This window comes from Pan paniscus, chromosome 11 (assembly GCF_029289425.2).
Source record: "Pan paniscus chromosome 11, NHGRI_mPanPan1-v2.0_pri, whole genome shotgun sequence".
In the NCBI taxonomy this organism is placed as follows: domain Eukaryota; kingdom Metazoa; phylum Chordata; class Mammalia; order Primates; family Hominidae; genus Pan; species Pan paniscus.
The window spans coordinates 203671-223137 of NC_073260.2; the positions used below are offsets into that span (position 1 = coordinate 203671).

General features: G+C 42.0%; 1 protein-coding gene across 6 annotated transcripts in view; it reads right to left on the bottom strand.

The window, feature by feature from the left end:
• LOC117977810 (zinc-regulated GTPase metalloprotein activator 1A) overlaps nt 1-4200 on the bottom strand; it is a 42937-nt gene extending 38737 nt beyond the window's left edge. Inside the window, exons 1-2 of one of the 6 annotated variants that reach the window (XM_055117347.2) lie at nt 3804-4193; nt 684-770 (exon numbers count right to left, since the gene is read on the bottom strand). In XM_055117347.2, coding sequence (XP_054973322.1) covers nt 684-770; nt 3804-3942 — 226 coding nt within the window. In that variant the 5' untranslated portion in view covers nt 3943-4193. Of the gene's footprint in view, nt 1-683; nt 771-3803 lie in introns of all 6 variants that reach the window. The other 5 variants (XM_055117346.2, XM_057303181.2, XM_055117349.2 and 2 more) reach the window with 5 other exon arrangements.
• Nucleotides 4201-19467: the final 15267 nt, after the last annotated feature.

Consider the following 19467-nt stretch of genomic DNA (forward strand, 5'->3'; position numbering starts at 1 on the left):
ATTTTCAAATATTTTTCATGAGTTGCAATAGAGTCCATACAAAAGTGCCTTTCTAATTCCTAAAAAAAACATTTTTTGGCCAGGCATGGTGCCTCATGCCTGTAATCCCAGCAACTTTGGGAGGCCGAGGCGGGTGGATCACAAGGCCAGGAGCTCAATCAAGACCATCCTGGCCAACATGGTGAAACCCTGTCTCTACTAAAAATACAAAAATTATCTGGGCATGGTGGCGCACGCCTGTAGTCCCAGCTACTCGGGAGGCTGAGGCAGGACAATCACTTTAACCCAGGAGACAGAGGTGGCAGTGAGCTGAGATTGCACCACTGCACTCCAGCCTGGCGACAGAGAGAGACTCCATCTCAAAAAAAAATAAAATAAAATAAAAAATAAACGTTTTTTCATATGTCTAGATTTTTACTACTGGAGTCATTTATTTCAGGTAAAAATGTAGTTTAATTCTGTTAATAAGAACTCCAAAGTTATACAAAATAAAATTTTATTAAAACTAATTTCAGTATCTCAACCCATATAAATCTTAACAGAAATTAATCTAATTTTTCTAAAGCTATCCACAACAATACAATACCTTGCATTTTCATTTTTAAATATGGAATATCAATTTACCAGAGGAATAAACAGTCACACAAAATCTTGCAACATGACATTTATTGAACTTTACTTACCTTCCCCAAATTCATTTAAAATGACCGTTACTCTTTTACTATGTTGCTCTGTCAAAATATAGTTCAGAAGTGTTGTCTTCCCAGCACCTATAAAACATATTTTTTGTAAATAAAAAAATTCAAAATAATTTTAAAGATACAAAAAACATATAAAGAATCCTAACGTTTTTGAGAATTTGCATGCTATTTTTCATATATTATTTTAGTAGAGAATATCCTAGAGGATAAGATTAAAGCATTCTTTGAAACCTGTTGCAAAATACTTTATGTAGACATAAAATTTTATAAATATTTACAAACACTCCTACAAGTTGAAACAGTTTCTTCAACCTAGCCTAACCTTCCCTAAAATTTACACACAATCTTTTATTTATAATGACCTTTTATTTCAACATTAATGAGACGCAACTTCAGGCTGACTATATGGCTACTTATAGTATGCTTTAAACAATCTATAAAAGTTTTTATGAAATGGGGAATAGAGCCAGGTAGTGTCAACAATGGACAGAATGTTCAGTAAGATAAATTCATAAAGCTATACCAACTTTATCCAGCAGGTGGCATATGAAACCCAATATGTCAATCTCCAGTAGAAAAAAAATAGTCTTGTGAACCGTACACACTAAAATTCACAGAGGAAAAAAAGAAAATCCTAACTGCATAGTATTGTAGTTCAATTGTATGACTATATCATTTCTTTATCTTTTTTTTTGTTGGACATTTGGTTTGTTTCCAGTGTTTTACTATTACAGTGCTGCTAAAAACTTTTACATGTAGGCTATACATGTCTTCTGAAATACATTAAGTTTTCTAGTATATAACTAGATCTTCCTATAACTAGGAAGATTTTACGGAGTATTAGGGTATTAATATCTTTTAGGTCATATTCCTTTCAAAGCTTTTTAAGAGATGAAGGCTTATATTTAGAGTACTTTAGGAAGCTCAACATCACAAAAATATGAAGTATAGAATGGAAGAGAGAGACTTAGGGCAATGAGGAAGATCTTAAAACCAGTCCAAGCCTGAGACAGAGGCCCTGAACATGAGTGTTTCACAGGGCAGTGATGTGAAAACTGAAAGGAAAGGGTGAATGTAAGAAATCTTCTAAGAGAAGATTTACTAGGGCTTTTTAACCATATTATGAAAAAAAAAAAAACACTTTAAGACATAGTTCATTCATTGGAAGGTTTCTAATACGTTACAGATTTATGCTGGGCCTTGGTGAAAAAGTGAACAAGATAGTCTTTGCCTTCATAGAGCTTAGAAATATTAAGGGAAGGGGGGAATGGAGGGGAATTCAGTGAATAAGGAGGCAATTATGTCACAGGGTGACATATTCAATAGGAGATGCACAAAATGCTATGGAGAACCTAAGAGGGACATCTAGCCAGAGGAGTCACAGTAAAAAAGTACCTATTCCAAGGGGCTAAAACACTTGGCACCTTTGAAGTAACATTAGTTCATTGTGCGGGGCCAATTTGGCAGGCTGGAAAGGTTGGCAAGATCCAGATCCTACAGGTCCTTGTAATTCATGTTAAGGAATTTGAATTTTAACCCATAGGGACGCCACTGAAAGGTGTGACGCAGTCGGATTGACATTTATAAAGATCATTAAGGCTAACATGCAACGAATAAATTAAAGGGCAGCAAGACTCCAGATTAGTCAGGAGGCTTTTAGAGTATTCCAAATGGTTGGGATCACAGAAGCAGGATTTGGGGGGATGGTAACAGATGAAGTTTCAGACATGTTAAGTTTTAAGTTGTAGGACATCAAAATAGAAATTACACAGGTGTGTAGCTAAAGATGGACAAAGGGGGAAGGAGGAGGGAGCCTTAAAAAGAAGCCAGAGAAGCAGGTGGAAAAATCAGAAGAAAAATGTAATAGAAGCCAAAGGAACACTGTTTCAAAAAGGGAAAATGGTCAGGGATAGGAGTGAAACTATCCCTAGATTCAGCAACAAGGTTGCTGGTATTAATTCTCACTCCTGAGCCTCAGATCATTTTCTCCAATGATCTACTGACCTACCAGTGAGCAACACGGGAAAGGCCCGAGGGGCACGTTTGAAATACATTGTTTTGGACAAGAAATTTGTTCATCTTCTCAGCAGAGCAGCCTCTGAATAACTGTGGGGAAACGCCAAAAATAAATTCCTTTATAAAATTACTTCCGAGCAAAAAATGGGAATAAACTTACAGTCTACAAAGTTTTTAAAAAAACAAAAGCAGTTATTTCTTATTTTTACATAAAAGGTCACGAAGTGGCCCAAGTCTGTACCTGTCTCTAGCAACAACTAGGAATATTATTTCCCGGAAACAGTATCATTTTATTTACATTTCTTAACTTTTTCCAAACTTCTAATACAGTCATATATTTGTTCTAGCCCTTCTATTTAACTGTAAGGTTTAAAAATACATTTCTCAAACTTTTCCAGTAAGAAACTTCTAGTGTAAGTGCATAAACCGCCCTTCACGAAACTACCAACTTCACAAACTTGTGGTTTCGAGTATCCCTGTACACTCTCAACGTTCTTAGTTTGAGAAATAGTCTTGGAGGACAGAGATTTTATTCTTACTTCCTACGCAGTGGTTTACAAACAGACCTCCAAAAAAAAGTGTTTAAGATGGGAGCACTTCCTGCCAACTGGCTGGAGGACTGTGGCTCGTGGGGAAGGGGAATCTACTGACGAAAGCCCCACGTGTCGGGCATTTTACAGACGGGACATCCTTTCATGGCAATAGGTAGGTGGTTCCGGCCCTGTTTCCCAGGTGACAGGTAATTTTCCATTTTCAGGTGAGGTAGATGAGCGTCAGGAAGGTAAGATAACCTGGTAAGAGGTCACAGAGACAATTGGGGGGCGTGTCTTCGCTTCAAAGCCTTGTTTCAAAGGCTAACTTTCCATCTCACTTGAGAAACGGGAATCGAACGCAGAGGGGACCGGGCATCATTAACTCCCAAGATGAGAGGTAACCCCTACGAGAAGCAAGTGACCCAGCCCCTACCTCAAAGACATTTGCTCTTGATCATGAGGCCCCAATGCCTCAGGAGAAGAGGCACCGGCAGCCCGCAAAATCCCACGACACCAGAGTTCACGGCATTTTGTGACTGGGATGGTTAGTTACCTAAATACCCGGTGATAATTGTGACTGGGATCTTGGCGCCGAGGCCAGACTTTTCCTCCTCCTCGCTTTGCGTCGTCTCAATGGGAACCAATTCAGGACAATCCTCTTCCTCATCCGCAGATCCAACAGCCGGTAACATTCCGGCCTACAGCACGTCCCTACCTCAGCTGAACCGCGGGGACCAACACGCCGGACCGCAGCCGCGCACGCCCAGCGCGCCACTCCAGGCCTGCCCGGGGCCTGACGTCATCACATCGCGACGCCAGCTGATCCCGCCCGGATTACCTGGGCTCTGGACGAGAAGTGCCTCGTCCCTTAGCCACACCCCCCGGGGAGGTGGGCTCTCCCCGACGACAGCTGGACACGCCCCTGGGCGTGTTCTGTGAACCTGAGCGACGCTGCGGAGAGTCCTTAGGGCGCACTAACCACCTATCTGAACGTGTCGCCTAGAGCCTTAATAAGCTACTGGCTGTAGGTAGAGCTGAGGCCAGCCTGCTGGAAATCTGGAGTGGGTAGCCTGACCTAACCAGTTCCCACAGGGCATAGATTTTATCAACTTGATTTTTTAGTCTCGTTAAAAAAAAAAAAGTTTTAATTCATAGGGGAAAGAATGGAAGGTTATAACATTACAATTTTAATTGTAATTTTTATACCTGAAGGATAACCAGTGACACTTTTTTCTTTATTATTACATATTATATATGTAATTCCAAATTTTTAGTATTCATGCATCACTTTTATTTACTTTTTTCTCATTATTTATTTGGACCTCAGGTAACCTAAGTTCATTAATCATATTTGCTGGTGCATGACACTCTCATCACTAATCCATAGCCCTTCTTTCTAATATAAATTTATAGTGAACTCCTTTGACCTCATTCCTAACCTAAAAGCATTACCAGTAAGTTACACGTACCTATGTGCACCGCCCCCGCTTCCAATCCACAGCCTGCCCCATTAGTAACAACAGTCATGAATTGGTTCTGGATTGCTGATCATTCCCTGTTTTCTTTTTAGTTTTATCACATATCCCATATATGTACTTAGAGAATATGTTGTTTAATTTTGGGTGTTTTTGAGCTTCATAAAATTATCCATATAATATATAAACTCCTGAGGCTTGCTATATTTTTCAGCATCACTGCTGTCTTGTATTCTATTGTGTGGCTACACGGCAATTTATTCATTTCCTCTCAATTGTTCCAGGTTTTGCTCTTATGAACAGGGCTGCTATGAACATTTTTCCTGGCATATGTGTGTGCAACTTCCTCTTGAGTGTCTGTGTAAGAGTTGAATTGCTGGGTCCTAGATTATTCAAATGTTTTACTTCACAAGAAAATGCACAATTATTTTTCAAAATGTTTGTACAAATTGATACATTTTCCCAGCAAATTATAAGAGATCTCATTGGTCGGTATGTCAATATTATCAGGCATGCATTTTTCACCAATCAATTGAGTACAAAAGAAGACTTCATTGTGATCTTCATTTGCATTTCCTTGATTACTAACAAGGTTGAGAATCTTTTCATGTGTTTTGGCAATATTTAATTCTTAGAATGACCCTGTAGAGTGTTATCCCTCTTTCAAACAGGAGGCACCAAGAGTTAAGTTACTTGTCCAGGTTAGGTCATAAAAATCTATCTGATGCACAAGTAGAATGTTTTACTACTATCCTGATGCCAAATAGAAGGTTGACTTTTCCTTCCTTCTCTGAAATTCCCCATAAAACATACTGTGTGTATTCCATTAGTTCTACTGATAAGTACATATAACTTGAAAGTATTTATCACGCCTTTTGCAGAACACAGTTAAGACAGAGGGTTTATATTTGTGCAAATGAGTATATTATATTCACACATACACTCCGTCTGAGAAATCAGGTCTTGAATGCTTTGCCAGCTTTGACAATGTAACCATGAACCAGCTGAGGAAGAAATAAGGCAAATACCTTAGGCATGGTGGTTCAGTTCACTTTATTCTACCAAAGGAGAGAAGCTGTGATGGGTAGCCCAAAATAGATAGCTTACACCCTAAACACAATGGTTCATAAGCTTTTTCGTTTCAGGAATGCTATGAAGTATTGATTTTTTTGGCAACCTAAGGGAAGGAGTAACATTGCACCCACAGGCATCACACTATTTGCTTGATGTCCCTTCAGCACTGCATTACTGCCTGAATAGCAGCTATTACAGCCCTCACCACCTTCTTTGACATATTTTTTAAAGTACATTCTTGTGGGTTCCCAATATGGCACTGGCTGAATGTTATACTAAAATCCCTCTTTCTGTTTTTTGAGACAGGGTCTCACTCTGTCGCCCAGCATGGATTGCATTGGCACGATCACAGCTCACTGCAGTCCTAAACTCCTGGGCTCAAGTGATCCTCCCGTCTCAGCCTCCCAAGTAGCTGGGACTCCAGTCATATGCCATTACATCTGGCTAATTTTTCTTTTTCTTTTTGGTAGAGACAGGGTCTCACTATGTTGTCCAGTCCGGTCTAAAGTCTCATCTCTAACAATGAGCAACCTGTAACCTATGAGGCCAGCTCAGTCAAGTTGACCAAATAGCATTGTTGTAACAGTATGTAGCCTCAGTGAGAGCAAAATAAGTTTTACACATTGGCCAAAAATTAAATGCACCACAAATATCTATCAACTGATAGACAACCAAAATGTGACAAATGGATAAACAAAATATGATCTATCCATACAATGGAAAATTATTTGGCAATAAACAGGAAAAAGGACTGATACCTGCTACAAAATGAATCAATCTTGAAAACATTATGGTAAGTGAAAAAAGCTATTCACAAAAGACCACATGTTGTATGATTCCATTTATATAAAATATCCAAAATAGGCAAATCTATAGAGACAGAAAGTACATTAATGGTTCCCAGGAGTGGAGGACTGGGGAGAGACTACAGTGGTTTTTGGGCGGTGATGAAAATGTTCCAAAATTGATTATGGTGATGGTAGTACAACTCTGATTATACTGAAAACCATTGACTTGTACACTTTAAATTGGTGAATTGTATATGTGAAATTTATCTCAATAAAGCTGCTATTCTTAAAAGAAACACCTATCTGTGCATCAAAATGGGGTGCTTGTGTGCATTTGTAGAGAAACACTGTCTTCAGCAGTTTCAAGTTCTGGCCTTAGGCACAAGTATAAAGATTACAGCTTGATAAAATTTTTCCTTTAGTCTGTTCCATATTCCTCTTCAGTTAAATTTTTATCTATGGATTCTGTGGAGTCCTGTCATTTTATTTTCTCAGATAGAGTTGTAATTTCAGTTCTCCCAAAATAGCTGGGCATGACTTTTTATTTTTATTTCTTTTTTCTTTTTGAGATGGAGTCTTGCTCTGTTGACGAGGCTGGAGTGCAGTGGCACGATCTTGGCTCACTGAAACCTCTGCCTCCGGGTTCAAGCGATTCTCCTGCCTCAGCTTCCTGAGTAGCTGGGATTACAGGTATGCACCACCACGCCCAGCTAATTTTTGTATTTTTAGTAGAGACGAGGTTTCACCACGTTAGCCAGGCTGGTCTTGAACTCCTGACCTCCTGATCCATCCACCTCAGCCTCCTAAAGAGCTGGGATTACAGGCGTGAGCCACCGTGCCGGGCTTTTTTTTTTTTTTTTTTTTTTTTAACTTATAAGAGGGTTAAATTGTTAAATTGTTAAATTGAAAATGCCTTTTTAAATAAGTATGGAATTTCTTAATTATAATATTTTAGAATCTATTACAGTTTCTGATGTAACTTAAAAATTCCTCCTCATTTAGCTTTGCTATTTTGTCTCATTTACTTTAGGGTAAAACAACAACAATAACAATAATTATGTGTTGAGCCCCTAAGCATCTGATAGGCCCTGTGTTAAGCACATTAAATGCATTATCCCATTTAACTCTCCAAGGTAAATACTATTTGTGTGCCCATTTTATAGATGAGGAAATTGAGGCTTAGAAAAAGATAAATACCTTGCTCAAAGTCATACAATCAGTAAATGGCAGCCCTTGGGCTCAATCCAAACCTGCCTGACACTAAATCTCCTGCTCTTTTAAACCAGAAGATCTGCAAACTTTTCTGTAAAACTAGATGATAAATATCTTAGTCTTTACAGATCAAAAAGCAAATTTGAGGACATTGTGTAGGTACTTATATAATAAGAGAGAGAGCAAATGTCTACAAGTTTGAAATTTGAATTTCATGTATTAAACAAAATTATGAGGGGCCATTGTTTTGGACTGAGCTCCTGCACTAATCCCAAGCAGACCAGACCAAACCAAAATGGAGTCACTCATGCTAAGCACCACAAAATCAAATTAAAACTTTAAAAAACAGGTCCCAAAATAGACGAGTTTTTTTTTTCTTCTCCTGAAGACAGAAGATTCCAGTATAATAAGGAAGTCCCCTCTGCTCTATCCCTTACAGAAAAGTAACCCAAAGTAACAACAGATTACTTACAAAAAAGCAATCTCAGCCAGACACAGTGGCTCATGCCTGTAATCCCAGCACTTTGGAAAGCCAAGGCAGGTGGATCACCTGAGGTCAGGAGCTTGAGATCAGCTTGGCCAACGTGGCAAAACCCCATCTATACTAAAAATACAAAAATTAGCTGGGTGTGGTAACACGACACACTTACGGACTCTTAACACACCCTTCTTACATGAAGGGAGCAGCAGAGCAGAGGGCGACAAGAGCACCAAGGCCAGGTGGAGCCACAGCCAATGTGGGCCCATCTCACTCCGCAGGGAGAAGCAACTGCACTGTGCACAGAGTGCAATCTGGCAGAAGGGAAACGCCGTCTTAAAGAGCTTCAGATGCAGCAACCTTGAAGAAGGGCTGTGCCAGAAAGTCCACCAGATGAGGCCGCAAACCTATCAAAGGGCATCAGACACTCTGTGCACAGGGTACACAAAACAATGCCTCCCACATTCTGTGACTTCCTGCGTGTGCCACTTGGACCACCACACTCCCTACCTGCACCATCTTACCTGAACAGACTAAATCTCAGCCACCTCATGACTAGGATATTAACATGGTTTCCAGTTCTATAAATTCCTCCCCCTTAAGAATGCATGTCTGTAATATCAGAAATGATGAAAACTGGACTTGTGAGTGGCTTTGTAGTAGGCATTACAGGTCCAGAATAGAATAGGTTCAGTAACATATTTAAGATATTTAAGGGAAAAAATATAAGTCAAAGATTTAACATCTAAATAGTGACTATCAAGGGTAAAAGTCACACATATTTTTTATGAGTACACACAAACACAGGAAGTATGGTGACCAGGAGCTGAAGGATGACCCACTAAAGAATAAGCTCCGGAAACCAAAATGACTAGAGGCAGATGCAAAGGTGAGCTGCAGGGTGGTCTGTATTTATCTGTGGAGCTGCTGGCACATGACGGTGATAAAAGTGCAGCATGCCATGGTTACCAGCTTGGACAATGCAGACAAAGAACAACCACCAGAGAAGTGGTAGGGGCGGGCAGAAGATGTGCAGGGGCCAACTGGGACTGGGGTGTCCATCAGCTAACTGCAGTATCAGGTACTATGGGGAGCCAACCAAAGAAACTAAGTGTTTGCTATAAAGGCATTAGGATAAAAGTGGGAAAAAAAAGGGAGGAAGAAAGCCCTCTTAAATACCAAAAGGGTAAAAGCAAATAAAATAGAACAAGGGGTTCCCTGTTATCTGTGATGTAAAAAATGGACTTGGCTCACCTATTAAATGGAAAACAGTCTTGGATTGGCTCACAAAGCAAAATCAAACACCATACTGCATATAAGATATACAGCTATAAAAGGCTGGGGAAATATATAGAGAATTTATAGGACTCAGAAAAAAAGTAACTGTCACAGGAAACTTTATAGCATTAAATACCTATATCAATACAAATTTAAATAATAAAAATAAATTATTTAAACATATAACTGAAAAAGCCAGAAAAAGAATAAGTGAACCAAAAGAAAGGGGTGAATTATTACAAATAAAAGCAGATATTATTAAGTAGAAAAAGAATAGAACTAAGAAGTAAATCCAAAAGCTGGCTCTCAAGAGAAAATAATCAACCAAAACAAACCACTAGGTATCTGATTAGAAAAAAAAAAAATAAGAAAGTTACAAGTGCTAACAGAAGAAAATTTAAACATTGTAAAAGATAAGGAAAAGAAAGGGATAGAGAGAAAAATGTGTAGATTAAAAGAGACTTTAAAAACATATCAAATTTTAAGAATAAAACAACACTAAACTATAGTGTCTAGGGATATACACTTGGTGATAAAACTATAAAGATTAGGGAAATGATTACCATAAGAGTTTGGGAAGTGGTTATTTTTGGGAAGAGGAAGTAGGTTATAATAGAAATGGGACATGTGGTGGGCGCTTCTGGGATGATTGATAAAGTTCTATTCCTTGACCTGGATTTTATAAAGGATGTTTCCTTTATAAAAATGAAGAAAAACATTAAAAAATCATTACAGGCAACTTTATAAAACTCTTTGCAGTAAGTTAGAAGTAGATGAAACATTTTTTAAAAATATTAAATTTAATGCTATTCCAATACAAAATCAAGTTTTTTTCTTAGAGCTAAACAAGTTAATTATAAAATGCATTTAAGAACAAGAAGAAACTATCCTAAAATTCATATGGAATGAAAAGAGAGCCCAAATAGCCAAAGCAATCCTAAGCAAAAAGAACAAAGCCAGAGGCATCACACTACTCAACTTCAAACTATACTATACAGCCCCAGTAACCAAAACAGCTTCTGTACCGGTACAAAAACAGACTCATAGACCAATGAACAGAACAGAAAACTCAGAAATAAAGCAACACACCTACAACCATCCAATCTTTGACAAGGCCAGCAAAAGCAGCAGTGGAAAAAGACCATCCTATTCAATATATGGTGTTGGAATAACTGGCTAGCCACATACAGAAGACTGAAGCCAGACCCCTACCTTTCACCATATACAAAAATTAACTCAAAATATATTAAAGATTTCAATGTAAGACCTCAAACTGTAAGATCCTGGAAGATAACCTAGGAAATACTCTTCTTGACGTTGGCCTTGGCAAAGAATTTTTGGCTAAGTTCCCAAAAACAATTGCAACAAAACAAAATTGGCAAGTAGAATTTAACTAAATGAAAGAGCTTCTGCACAGCAAGAGAAATGTTTGACAGAGAATACAGACAACCTACGGAATGAGAGAAACTATTTGCAAACTATGCATCTGACAAAGGCCTAATATCCAGAATCTACAGGGAACTTATGCAAAAAACGTTCACCTTCTGTCTGTGTTCACGTCACCAAGAGAATAGAAAGGAAAAGGGAAGAATGCAAAAGTCAAAGACACGTCACCCTCCTTGAGACAGCCCTCCAGTCCAGGCCAAATCTCAGCCTGCCCTTGGTCCACTGTGGTTGGGCCTGCACCCAAGCCATGAGCACACACAGCAATTGTGGCAGCAGAAGCTTCCTCTGGGCTCAGACTCAGGCTGATGCTGCGTCAGGACCTGCCGCGGTCTCGGCTGGGCTTCCTGGGACTCGGTGGTTGTGGGCTGACTGTAAAGCATGGAATGACTCTTAGAAACTGGGCGTCATTCTTTGTGGTTTTCCAAGCTTGGTCCCTGATGATACTCCAGGTCTTAGGAGACATGCTGAATATTTATTATGCTTACATTCAAGCAACATTAACCCTTAAGGCTGATGTAGCTCCCAGTCTTTTTTTCCCAGAAGGAGGAGCACTGAAGGAACATTTTTCCAGTATGGATTCTTTCCAGCTCCGAGAAGCTGGAGGCACACGGATCCCTCGGCCAGCTCCCATCTATGGATGTGCTGTAGTCACAAGGACTGTGACTAAGGCTCAGTCCCTGAGGAGTGCCTTGGCATGGGCTGCTTTAGGCTGTAAACACCCAGTTTTATCCACTTTATGTGAAGAAAGCCAACAAGGGGCATGGAGTGAGTTCCGCAGGTTTTAGCGGCTGCGGCGGCTGGTGCTCAGTGGGGATGATGGAGGGAAGGCGCCTCCCTCTGTGGGCCCCGAGGTCTGTGTGGGAATCAGCTCCGCAGCTGTGTCCAGGGGCAGCCGTAGACCACACACGGCAGGCTCACAGCTCTGTTCCATGAGAACTTTATACACAAAAGCAGACAGGCTGGGCTTGGCCTCTGGATTATAATCTGCTGACCCCTGGGTAAGAAATTTTAAATATTTACTTAATTCTGTTCAACAGAAGGGGTGATATACTGAGGAGTGAATAATGGGAAAGATCTGATTCAGCTGTATCAGGAAGGACTGGTGTAAATTCAACTTATTAACTGAATTCACAGTATTCGTGTTTTATGCCTTTAGGGGTTAAAAATGGGTCACACACGAGCAGCATGCACTTCAATGGTGTGGCAGGGCACCTCAGTGTTTACATGTGTGGTTCCCATGCTTACCAGGGCTGGAGGCCCCTGTTAGTAGTGAAGTGCATGTGGAGTTCTGGATACTTTTCCTGGCTTTCTCTATTTGTGTGAGCTTGTGCAGTTAGAGGTTTGGGCTGAATTTGGGTAGAAATGGGTGGCTCACAGGCTGCAAAAGTTCTGTGGACCCTTTTTCCTCCAGCTGATTAATGTTGTAAATATTAGAATATTGTTACATAAAAGTCTGGATTTTTAGTTTCTTTCACATTGGAATAGCTGCCAACATTGGGCCTGCATTCATCTCTCTAGGGCAACGTCGGCTGCAGCGGAGATGGCTGCTCCCCGGTGGGGTGTGTGCTCGGCCTGCAGCCCCCGCCCTCCAGACTCCATTCGCCTCCGCTCTCAGGTTTGCACCTCATCATTGTCTTCTAATTTTGCATCCCTGGACTGCGTGACCTACAAGGCTCTCAGCACAACAAGACTCTATGATTCTGTCTATTGGAACAAAAAACCAGTGAGGCAAGTGTATCATCCTGTTGATGAATTCACAGCATTAACTCTGGGAGTTGGGGACAGTGTGTATTCTTCCTCCAGACACTCTTTGTTTCTCCTGGATGGAAAGGTTCTGCTACTTGTCCCGTGGTCAGGCCCAGCCAATGGAACAGAATGGAAGTGACTCTGCCCCTTATTGGCAGAAACTTTAAAAGCCGCACAACGTTCCTGCACCCTCCCCACTGCCATGAGCCTGGCAGTGCTCAGGATGGGAAAATTATCTCACCTGGGCCTGAGGATACAGGAGCTACCCCCAGCCTGCAGTGGAAGAGAAGCATGGACAAGTGATTAAACTTTGTGTTTTCAAGCCACAGAGGTTTTTTGAAGTTGTTTGCTACCATGCTTTGTCCCTACAAACACAGTCATGGAGAAGGCCAGTGGCAGAGCCTGAGCCGTTCGCGCATCTGTTCACCAGTATCCAGAATAACAATAGATTTTTGAAACATTCCTGAGAAAATTCTGGGAGTTGCAGACCGGCCAGTCTTATTCTCTAAAGTTGTTCCTTCTAAAGGGTGGGATGACTGAAAATTTCAGAAAAGCAAACCACCGCTGAAAGGCAACATTATTTCTGTTGGCAGAAGGCGGCCTGAGCAATCTAGATTTTCCACGGTTCACCAACTAGTTTTTCAGGAAATATGGCTGTGAGAGGAATAAAACATGATTCCTACCTTTAAGGAACTCAGAGAAGTGAATTAAAGGAAGTCACAGATCACACAACCAACGACACAAAGTTTCTAAGAGCAAACTGTTCAGGTCGGCAAGTCACTCTTATCCACTGTTTTGCCTTCTAAGGTTTCAGTTACTCTCAGTCAGTCATAGTCCAAAAACATTAAATGAAAAATTCCAGAAATAAAAGATACACACGTTTTAAATCGTGTTTCATTCTGAGTAGCGTGATGAAGTCTCATGCCGTCCCACTCAGCCCCACCTGGGGTGTGACTCCTCCCACTGTCCAGCAGATCCACCCTGTCTATACTACCTGCTTTTCCAGCAGATCCACCCTGTCTAGACTACCTGCATGGCCAGCAGATCCACCCTATCTACACTACCTGATTATCCAGTAGATATGCCCTGTCTACACTACCTGCTTTTCCAGCAGATCTACTCCGTCTACACTACCTGCCTGGCCAGCATATCCACCATGTCTACACTACCTGCTTTTCCAGTAGATATGCCCTGTCTACAATACCTGCCTGTCCAGCAGAACCACCCTGTCTATACTACCTGCCTGTCCAGCAGATCCACCCTGAGTATACTACCTGCCTGTCCAGCAGACCTGCCCTGTCTACACTACCTGCCTGGCCAGTATATCCACCCTATCTACACTACCTGCCTGGCCAGCATATCCACCGTGTCTACACTACCTGCCTGCACAGCAGATCCGCCCTGTCTACAACACCTGCCTGGCCAGTAGATCCACGCTATCTACACTACCTGCCTGTTCAGCAGACCCGCCCTCTCTATACTACTTACCTGTCCAGCAGATCCACTCTGTCTACACTACCTGCCTGTCCAGCAGATCCGCCCTGTCTGAACTACCTGCCTGGCCAGCAGATCCATCCTATCTACACTACCTGCCTGCCCAGCAGATACACGCAGTCTACACTACCTGCCTAGACCGCAGATCCACCCTGTCTACACTACCTGCTTGTCCAGCAGGTCCACCCTGTCTACACTACCTGCCTGCCGAGCAGATCCACCCTGTCTACACCACCTGCCTGGCCAGTAGATCCACGCTATCTGCACTACCTGTCTGGCCAGCAGATCCACCCTGTCTATACTACCTGCCTCTCCAGAAGATCCACCCTGTCTATACTACCTCCCTGGCCAGCAGATCCACCCTGTCTACACTACCTGCCTGGCCAGCAGATCCATCCTATCTTCACTACCTGCCTGCCCAGCAGATACACCCAGTCTACACTACCTGCCTGGCCAGTAGATCCACGCTATCTACACTACCTGCCTGGCCAGCGGATCCACCTTGTCTATACTACCTGCCTGTCCAGCAGATCCACCCTCTCTATACTACCTGCCTGTCGAGCAGATCCACCCTGTCTACACTACCTGCCTGGCCAGCAGATCCATCCTATCTTCACTACCTGCCTGCCCAGCAGATACACCCAGTCTACACTACCTGCCTGGCCAGTAGATCCACGCTATCTACACTACCTGCCTGCCCAGCAGATCCGTCCTGTCTGTACTACCTGCCTGGCCAGCAGATCCACCCTGTCTACACTAGCTGCCTGCCCAGCAGATCCGTCCTGTCTACACTACCTGCCTGCCCAGCAGATCCACCCTGTCTACACTACCTGCCTGGCCAGCAGATCCACCCTCTCTATACTACCTGCCTGTCGAGCAGATCCACCCTGTCTACACTACCTGCCTGCCCAGCAGATCCAGCATGTCGACACTACCTGCCTGGCCAGTAGATCTACGCTATCTACACTACCTGCCTGCCCAGCAGATCCGTCCTGTCTGTACTACCTGCCTGGCCAGCAGATCCACCCTGTCTACACTAGCTGCCTGCCCAGCAGATCCGTCCTGTCTGTACTACCTGCCTGGCCAGCAGATCCACCCTGTCTACACTACCTGCCTGCCCAGCAGATCCACCCTGTCTACACTACCTGCCTGGCCAGTAGATCCATGCTATCTACACTACCTGCCTGTCCAGCGGATCCACCTTGTCTATACTACCTGCCTGTCCAGCAGATCCACCCTCTCTATACTACCTGCCTGTCGAGCAGATCCACCCTGTCTATACTACCTGCCTATCCAGCAGGTCCACCCTGTCTACACTACCTGCCTGGCCAGCAGATCCACCCTGTCTACACTACCTGCCTATCCAGCAGATCCACCCTGTCTACACTACCTGCCTGGCCAGCAGATCCACCCTGTCTACACTACCTGCCTGTCCAGCAGATCCACCCTGTCTACACTACGTGCCTATCCAGCAGGTCCACCCGGTCTACACTACCTGCCTGGCCAGCAGATCCACCCTGTCTACACTACCTGCCTATCCAGCAGATCCACCCTGTCTACACTACGTGCCTGTCCAGCAGATCCACCCTGTCTACACTACCTGCCTGTCCTGCAGATCCACCCTGTCTACACTACCTGCCTGTCCAGCAGATCCACCCTGTCTACACTACGTGCCTGTCCAGCAGATCCACCCTGTCTACACTACCTGCCTGTCCTGCAGATCCACCCTGTCTACACTACCTGCCTATCCAGCAGATCCACCCTGTCTACACTACGTGCCTGTCCAGCAGATCCACCCTGTCTACAGTACCTGCCTGTCCAGCAGTTGCACCCTGTCTACACTACCTGCCTGTCTAGCAGATCCGCCCTGTCTACACTACCTGCCTGTGCAGCAGATCCGCCCTTTCTATACTACCTGCCTGGCCAGCACATCCGCCCTTTCTATACTACCGGCCTGTCCAGCAGATCCACTCTGTCTATACTACCTGCCTGTGCAGCAGATCCATCCTGTCTACACTACCTGCCTACCCAACAGATCCACCCTGTGTACACTACCTGCCTGGCCAGTAGATCCACGCTATCTACACTACCTGCCTGGCCGGCAGATCCACCGTCTACACTGCCTGCTTCTCCAGCAGGTCCACCCTGTCTACAGTACCTGCCTCCCCAGCAGATCCACCCTGTCTACACTACCTGCCTGGCCAGTAGTTCCACGCTATCTAGACTACCTGGCTGGCCAGCAGATCCACCCTGTCTATACTACCTGCCTGTCCAGCAGATCCACCCTGTCTCTAATACCTGCCTGTCCAGCAACATTAGTCCTTAAAAAAAGCAAACACACAAAATCAGTGTCTATTTACATCAGCCAAATATTATGACTACGATTTGAAATAAATTTGTAGACCCATGTAAATAAATTTTAAAACTTAATGAGGATATAAAAATGACATGAATAAAGCCTGAAAATCATATTATTAGAATGGAGGACATAGTGACATAAAACATCCATGACTGTAGACTCAGGGCAACCTAGACTTAAAAGTCCCATGTGGTCTTTTACATGTAAAAAATGAGAATTAGTCTAAAAGTCAATTTTGTCTAAATTTTGATTTTTGGTGAGTGTACAGTCAAAATAGTTGTGAAAAGAAAAAAATAAAGTTGTCAAATTTCATGTAACCTATGTTATTTGGAAATTTAAAATAAGTTATATAAATATTTATAACAATGTTAAACAATTTCATAAGTGGACTGAATAAAACATAATATTTTATCATATACAATAGCTCCTGCCTTCCTGAGGAAAACATAAAATCAAAGGGCGTGAAGGAAGGATTTTGGTTTCACTGCAGAAACATAATAAGACACCAAAGTGTGTGTTTGTGTGTGCGTACATATAATTAAACTACAGAATATAAAATAGCATCTAATATACATCAAAAATGAGTTTCATAGAAAAATTCATTTTACATATATGTCTATAAAATAATAAAATTTATTCAGCCTCACAATTACTTTGTGAACTGGAAATAACAATGAGTTGTCATTTTATCCAAATCTAAAAAAAAACATGCATACAGTATCAAGTTCTGGTTAAAGTAGTAGATGAACTTTACATGGTACATAAGAGTATCTATACAGTTTGTGGGCTGCATCTTGCTAGAATATATTACATTATAAAATGCACCATTTATTTACTCTGCGATCAAACCCCCAACTTGCCCCAAGTGGAGGAACCCTCAGACATTTGCAGAGGAGTCAGTGTGCTAGTAAGCAGCATTCTTTACAAATCTATGAACATCAAGGTCTCCTTGGAACAGATGCTCTGTGAACAATTTATAAAACTCCCTCCTGTTAGACACTTAGGTTGATTCCATTTTTAAATCAATTACTGAATAAAACACACTCCATCGTGTGGATGAAATGCTACCTTAATTTGTCAAAGCTATCATTTTCTAAACTTTTCTTTTTAATTCAAATCATTAATATTTTGTGACCAGATCAATACTGATTCATTGTTTTAAGCTTCAAATGCATTATACAGTTGGGCAGAACACATTTCCTCTCATCAATCTTCTTTTCCAGGATTTGTCAGGTATTCCTGACATTAATTCACTACTAATATGCACAGTTTCTCTAATCATGGTCAACAAAGATCTGACAGTGCATTGTCCCTAAACGATCCATACTTGCCTCACTGACACCATGTGGCCCACTTCCCATCTATAATCTATGTCTGGGTGTGAAGCCCTTCCCATATGATCCCCCGAATGGAACTTTGCAAGTTCGAATTCACTGGGTCACAGTGTGATAGTGTGAAGACAGGAGGACGTTAAGGGAAGGCTATGGGTGAGTTGGGAAATGTGTTAGGCAGGGTCAGAGATGACCACATCCTAAAAACAACACTTAAGGAGGGAGATGACAAAACAGTCAATGAATAACATGACTTTTTCCAGTGAAAGTGCCATATCTAATCCTTTTCCATTTTTGTTCTCTGAGCTTCTTTCTTAGGGAAGATCCTTCTTGAGAAGCCCCTGCTGAGTATTAGGAAAATGCATTTCAGGACCTCTCATCAACACACCCTCTTTCTTTACCACAACCACATATATGGGGGCATAACTCAACATGTGTAAAAGACAATCTTCTGCTTTTCACTGAACCTCCAGGAATTCAGGACAATAAACGTCTACATGGAGACCAACAGGTGAGTTTTTCTGCCCCTTCTTTCATAACACCGTTCTTCCCTAGTGAAGTCCACACACATCCTTACATGGCAGCTGTGGGTATATCAACTGGTCTGACCCTTTTTAGTCACAGAGCCTGAAGTCTCTGCTAGTACCTGCTGAGCACAGGGTCATGGGTGAGAATGGGCAAGTCTTTTTCTTTCTCTGGTTCCTGAACTTCCCAGGCTCTCTCACTTCTGGATCCTGAATACCCAAATCCCAAGCTTCCTTCCCAGAACCAACACCTCCTCCTCATTAGAAAGATACCTTTGTTCTGTGCTTACTTTATCAAGTCTTGCTCTTTCCCTATCCACTGCCTTGTGTCACTATGTGTGTGTCTTGGGGCCGGTGGAAAGGTGAACAGAAGCCAGTAGAGAGTAACCAGCACCAGCTTCACAGGAATGGCATGACCTTGATACGATAGCGGCAGTTTTCCCTTAACATCCCTGCCCCCTAAAGATTTCAGATCATATGTCACACTCTTAAGTAACAGCGATTTGTCTTTCACGGTTTTAATCATATTGATTAAAAGCATTTGTCTTCTCCAGAACATCACATTAAGTCATCAAAAAATATAAACCTTAAAAAGATGTAATTATTGGAACTGAAAAACATAAAAGGTGAGCTTTGGAAATATCTTTGAGCAATTTATTCATTATGAACACATGTAATCTGTTGGAACAAAGTTCTAGGACAATCCAGGTCATCCTTCAATATTTGCAGAAAACAGCACAAAGAAAACTTGATACTTATACTTAGTTGGAAACTTTATGCCACAGCCATTAAATACAGAGATCATATAAAGGAATAGAGGAAGCTGTTGAATACTAAACTAACTCAAATCATCAATATCCTTACGGAGTGCACGCTGAATTAATGTAAAAAGTATTTAGTAAACAAAAAGTATTTTCAGTATACAATTAAGACTGAAAAGTATTGAGGCCTCATAAGCTGAACCTGACACAATAAATTTAAAAGGGAAACTAATTTGGAAATCAGAAAACTA